Source organism: Arachis ipaensis, chromosome B08 (assembly GCF_000816755.2).
Source record: "Arachis ipaensis cultivar K30076 chromosome B08, Araip1.1, whole genome shotgun sequence".
Taxonomy (NCBI): domain Eukaryota; kingdom Viridiplantae; phylum Streptophyta; class Magnoliopsida; order Fabales; family Fabaceae; genus Arachis; species Arachis ipaensis.
Genome location: NC_029792.2, coordinates 1724200 through 1730252, shown reverse-complemented (window position 1 = coordinate 1730252; position 6053 = coordinate 1724200). Strand labels below are relative to the sequence as shown.

The following is a 6053-nucleotide window of genomic DNA, read 5'->3' as shown; positions in this document are numbered from 1 at the left end:
TTTCTAAATTATTTTAACTTTAATTTGTTAGAAAGAAGGTTCATATGGGCGATCCTATTGATGGTGGTCCATGTCTTCATCATATATTGCTATCTTTCCTTGTCTACTATACAAATAAAGTTTGTGTCACCACATTTTTATGGGACTATACTTCTTGACATGATTTTTCAACAAAAAATTAGGATGTTGCTTCTAATTATCATCATAATAAATATATAGCTAAATCTGACAATTGCATGCGTAGTATTGACGATATAACTTCGTCAATTTTATTTCATTTTCATTATAAATAAACACACACTACTAACAAAATGAGAAACTGCCTCAGTGGTCACAGAATCCGTTCTTCTAATAAGGCTCGGAAGATACGTTAAAAAAAACTCATCAGTTCATGGCTTCATGCCATTGCCACCCCTTAATCCCACAATAGTTGGTCGCAGTCATGCATGCAAACGGATGAACTACGACTAATCCGTCGCAGATCTAAATTCTATTTAAAGATCTGCCGCTGGAAAATGGATTGCTGCATGCACAAAGCAAGATTCGAACTCTAACACTTGGTTAAACGGATGAGTGAATTAACCACTCGACCAAATCAAGTTGATTCTATTTTATTTGTAATTTCATACTGTAGTTTTGTACTATTATTCATTTATTTGTATTTAGATATATCCACTGGTGGTTGAATATAACGTTGTAGAAAATGAAATGTGCACAGAAATGCAGATACTGAGAGACATGAAGTTTCTTAAACTGAGAAAATGGGACAAGAAATTTGGGGGCACATGCCTTGTTTCACAGATATTAATTAGTAAATGATAATAGAATAGAAACAACCACCAAGTAGCACTCTCAGGCTGACACTACCTGCCACCACTAACTGTCTCTGCCAAGTATAGAAAATTGAGAATTTTCGTAAAATAAATAAAATATAAAATTGTAGCAAAATTTAAATCTTAATAAAACTCTCTAATTAAGTAAAGTTTTATAAATTGATTTAGTCATTTAAAATTGAAATATCAAAAAATTTTAAGAATTAAATTGAGATTCTTTTCTGTTCTTTATCTTAGTAGCACACACATTAAAATAATTCTTACCATTCTAAGCTTCCTCTGTAGTTCTCTTTCCAAGATCACTGGTAGTGGTGTACCTATGTATTCATTCAAGAATTCCTAGAATAATAGCAGGATTTAATAAATGTATATAGTTAACTGACATCATCATGTACTAATAAATAAAAAGACTTTGTTGTTGTTTTCTCTCAGATTTTATATTTGGTATCTCTCTGTTTTTTGTTCACTCCTAGGAATCTACAATTTCAACATGTTGAAATAGAATATATATATAGCAAACAACTCTGCAATCTTTAAAGAATATGAGAATTAATCAGAACAAGGTTTAGTATTCTCCCAAGTTGCCTCCAGATCAGAATACAAACCGTTCAACCCAATAGAACACTACTCATTGCAGTGGCAGGCCAAGGTTCAAGCTAAGCTGTGGTGGTGCTGGCACACATGCATGCATGCTATCATCATCCTCAACCACAACAGCTTGCACCAAAATAGCTAGCTAGCTAGATTATACTACTATATAAATCCAAGAAAACATTATTATTTGTAAATGTAAATGCATTACAACATATGGTGATGCATTGCATTGAGACTATCGCCTCCTTTAGGTATATATTAAAGAAAACAAATGATAGATACCACTGTCGGCTGTGCCCTCTATCAAGATTCATTCACTTTAAAAATATTATAAGGACAAATTATAGGGAAAAGGAAAAAGAGGAGGAAGATGTTAGAACTTATATATAAAGCCAAAGAATCTCATTCTTTGCATGCTTAATTTTAAGGGAAAAAAGGACGTTTCCACTTGTTTTCCTCACACAAGTGTTTGCAAATACACCAAAGAGGTTTGCGTGGTACACCATAATATGAGTTGTATACTATTTTGGGGTTATAGAAAGAAACAAAGAACTAGCTAGGTAGTGATCCATATATTGCATAGGGAAATCCATACTAAGATTTAAGAAAAAGAAAATGACAACAATTAGTGACAAAACAAAATAGGAAGAACCGAACAAGTCAACAAGCAAAAGGATGAGAAATATTTTGTATATTGAATTGACATACACTCTTTTATCATTAGATAGAGTCAGACTCATTATCCCATGTGGTTACCACACATTCCATTGAATGGTAAGAGATATGTGTCTGCTCGGTTTAAAAGACAGAATGAGTATAAGTAACAAATTTATATACACTAAAAAAAACTTTACCATCAGTTAAGGCCCCATATTTGTACTTTCAAATACCCATAACTATCCATCAACACTTTCGATTTCGAAGCTTTAATTGTTGCAGAACTAGTGTTTCCATCCTTTTGAGTGACCATCTTCCATGTAGGGCTCTAAAAATCCAATAAACTGAAAAGGTTGGAGGCACAAAAAAGAAGGGTTGAGAAAAATTATTTCAATGGACAATTCTATTTGTTACCAAGGCTAAAGAAAAATAAATCTTGCAAGTTGAAAACAGAAAAAGCTTTTCTCCAGGCTAAAACCTTATCCGCAGCTAGGGAAGGATGAGTATAAAGAAAGTTAACTTGAGTCTTAAGTTATGCAGAAAAGACACCATACTATGTTTGAACGTGCGACGGAAGCAAATGAAAAACAGAGTTTAACGATTACCCACATACCTTGCTTCCATCTTCTGTCCATCGTGCGCCATATCCTTCAGCAACCCTTATTTCGAACACGGTTCCATGCGGCGGGACAACATGCATATTCACCCAACAACAATGTGCTATTAGGCGCTTAATTACATCCATTGCAAGTCTATTCTTATTAGAATCTGCAACGAGTGGTTACAAATACAAGAATTAGTAAAACCAATGCAATCAACTTGTTAGACACACTATTAATCAATAGCATTTTCGTCAACATATTAAAATAACATGCAGAGAAACATAGAAAGCAAAGCGCAAAACGGAAATTGCAAAGCAATTATTATTGCAAATCTATTGAAAAGTTTCTGAAAAAGGGAAAAATATTCCTTACCACCTCCATCCAGGGACCCCCAATAACCACTGCTACTCCTACAAGCATGTTTGGCCAATGCACGAGCTCCAAGAGTTAAGGAACTACCTTCAACCTTAAGCAGTCAAGCCAACAAAAGGTATAATTTAGTTTCAAAGTACACAGATTTTTCACTGCATCATATTAGCTAAACAAACTCACCATCAAACAGAGACTAATGAAACCTCGAAAAAAAAAAAGTATGAATGAAGTCACTTTCTTACATCTGGATTGCATAGCAAACTAAATGATGCTAATAGAGTTGATCTTGGTGGTGGAAGCGCATCTGGAATTGTCCCTGCTGTATGCATCAACCCTAGAAGGCCTTGAACACCTTCATAACTTAATTCCTATATAAGATGAAAACAGCACAAGGGTCAGGGCACTTATGTAAGTAAATAGCCATTTACCAAAGCAAACATTTATGACTGCATATGATAACTTCAAGGAAAGAAAATGCAGGACACTTAAGAGGGAGAATATGGGGTAAAGCAAAAAATATATATGTGATTTTAATTCCAATAGGAAATAACATAGTTCTTACTTCTTAAGGTCTAACTCCACTTTCATTGCAGTACATTATTATCAAATAAAAGGCAGAACATGCACAGTAACATAATTGTAGAGGGTTCTTAGATGATGATTCTAAGATTGCAGATCAGTTGCAGTGGTTTTACAGGAGAGTGAACTCACAGAGAATAAATTGGCCAAAGGAATGTATGGTTGAAGGGTATGTTTTGAAACACCAATTGCAAGAACACCATTTGACTTTTCCTTCTCTTCTGTGTAAAACCTCCGGTAGATTTCTACTCCTGCAATGCTATGCAAGCTTTATTCTGGGGTTATCAGTATAAAATCTGGAAATGACTTAGACATCAATGTAACTGAGGCTTCTTTCATCTTAAGAACTTTTTGGCTGCATAATTACAGGGAAGGAAGAAATTAGCAACTCAAACTAGCTTAGTTCACTTTGATTCTTCATTTTGAATCAATTAATCATCCTGCTATAGATACTAATACAATATCTCCAGTACCTTTTTCAACACTGTCAACACCTGGAAGAACTTTCCCGAGGTTTTCTGTCTCCAACATGTCAGCAAAGGTAGGATACCAACGTATTCCCTACATATTGATTATGTTAAGAAGCAGAGCAACCGCATTACAGAAAGATCCTCCACTAATAACAAAACTAGTCATTACCTGAACTTCAAACACGACAGATTTGTTTACCAGAATCAGGTTTCCTAGTCCAATCCTGGAAAGGGAAAACCAAATATTCCAAAAATTAAAAGGAAATATGAATAGAAGTGAAATGGGCAACATGTAACTCATAGTAATCCAATAGCCAACTATTAAGAGAAAATACAATCCAAGAATCAAGTAACAAGATACTATGCATCCATGGTAAGACAACTTTTTTGTTACATTGGAAGGACAAGCATAACACCTAAGTTTCTAAGACTTATTGGAATATAAATTTGCATACAACCTCATTGGCATATCACATATCTTTAAAATTGTAAAACATTGAAACCTGCTGTATTTGCCGCCGGCGCACCTCCCTTCAACTGTTTTCAGGCCATCTGCAGTCAATAACTACATCATAATTCCTAAGACTTCATAAAAGAAATAGGACTCTACCGCATTACTTCAAAGCAATTCATTCTAAGCAATAGAGAATTTTTCTACCTATCAACATGGCTTGGGAAAAAAACAAATGCTTTAGCAGTGATTACAGAGTGATAGAACTTTCTACCTTTGAGCTGTGAGAAAAATGGTTCTTGAACATGGATTTCAAAAGAGAGACTCTTCAAAATCTGTTGAAACAAAATGTTAATACACTATTTAAGATCTGTTGCAACTAGCTTCAATCAAAAGACAAATAGAAAGAAGCAAATAGAGGCATCAAATGTTTAAGTTCATTTTACATTCAGTATCTCAGATATCTTATCCAAAATCAATTTGTGCCACTCGGAATGCTTCTTCTGCACGGAAGCATTATCAATTTCATTAGTCACCGATGAATTGCATGATCCTGTCCAGAAAAACGTTTGAGAATCCATGCATTTCAAGAGAACTAATGCTAGACGCTTGTACAATGGATACAGTGGCACTCCTTCCAACAAATCTGCACACAAACACAAGCATGTAGTGTAAGTAGGAGGACAAAAATGGAAACTTTTTTTTTCAATCGAGAGTGATATAAATAGTTGTACCGAGTGAAGAAGATGGTTGTGTGGGATCATCTTTGAGAAGGGTGGAGCAGAATTCAGTGGAAAGGGCAATATGGTAATTCTGAGAGTTGGAGAGAGTGAACTTCACGAGCTCCTCTAAACAATCGCTTCCACACTTCTCCATTTTCATTTCACAATCAAACTTCAAACCCTAATCAAGTCAACGCATCTTAACGATTTTTGCACCTTGGCCCAAAATACCTAAAATATAATTTTGATTAAAGTCAGTGACAATGAGTATGAAAAAGATATAGTTTTAGACTTTGAGTATGGAAATTTATTATCTTTTAAGTTTTTATATAAATTTTATTAACTGTTCATTATTTATTACGTATTTTATCAAAATAGATGAAGTTTCATTCCAAAAGTTATTATCTACTAATTTACATGACAATCTTTTATAAATAAACATATCACAGTAGATAAATAATATATATAAGTATCCATTAATTGATGGAAAGATATCATGTACCATTTACCATCATGGAAAGTCAAATTAATACTTTTTGTTCTTTAAAGCTAATTAGTTCAAGTTCGAGCCAATGAGTAATAGCTCAAATGGTATAGTCTCTCCATACTCAATTAAGAGGTTGTGGGTTCGAGTCTTCTATCTTTGATAAAAAAAAAATTAGTTCAAGTTCGAAATTTTTAAGAGTTTAATCGTCGTTTTATTTTTTTATTATTTTTGTTGTATCTTTATAAAAAAATAAAAAATAGGCAAATAATAAAAATATAAATTATAA

At 33.7% G+C, this 6053-nt stretch overlaps 1 protein-coding gene across 1 annotated transcript; it reads right to left on the bottom strand.

The window, feature by feature from the left end:
- On the bottom strand, positions 1314 to 5552 carry LOC107614072. Its single transcript, XM_016316298.2, has 11 exons — positions 5293 to 5552; positions 5005 to 5204; positions 4833 to 4893; positions 4611 to 4659; positions 4277 to 4331; positions 4111 to 4198; positions 3770 to 3888; positions 3301 to 3426; positions 3059 to 3152; positions 2698 to 2852; positions 1314 to 2428 (listed from the first exon to the last, which is right to left on the bottom strand). Exons 1-11 carry the CDS (start codon positions 5438 to 5440, stop codon positions 2369 to 2371), a joined length of 1155 nt encoding a protein of 384 aa, XP_016171784.1. The 5' UTR covers positions 5441 to 5552; the 3' UTR covers positions 1314 to 2368.

Coding starts and splice junctions, on each gene's coding strand:
- LOC107614072 (XM_016316298.2), bottom strand. CDS start 5,440: ATGAAAATGGAGAAGTGTGGAAGCGATTGTTTAGAGGAGCTCGTGAAG. Junction 4,894..5,004: donor AGATATCTGAGATACTGAAT/GTAAAATGAACT, acceptor TTGTTTCAACAG/ATTTTGAAGAGTCTCTCTTT. Junction 4,332..4,610: donor GCCGGCGGCAAATACAGCAG/GTTTCAATGTTT, acceptor TTCCCTTTCCAG/GATTGGACTAGGAAACCTGA.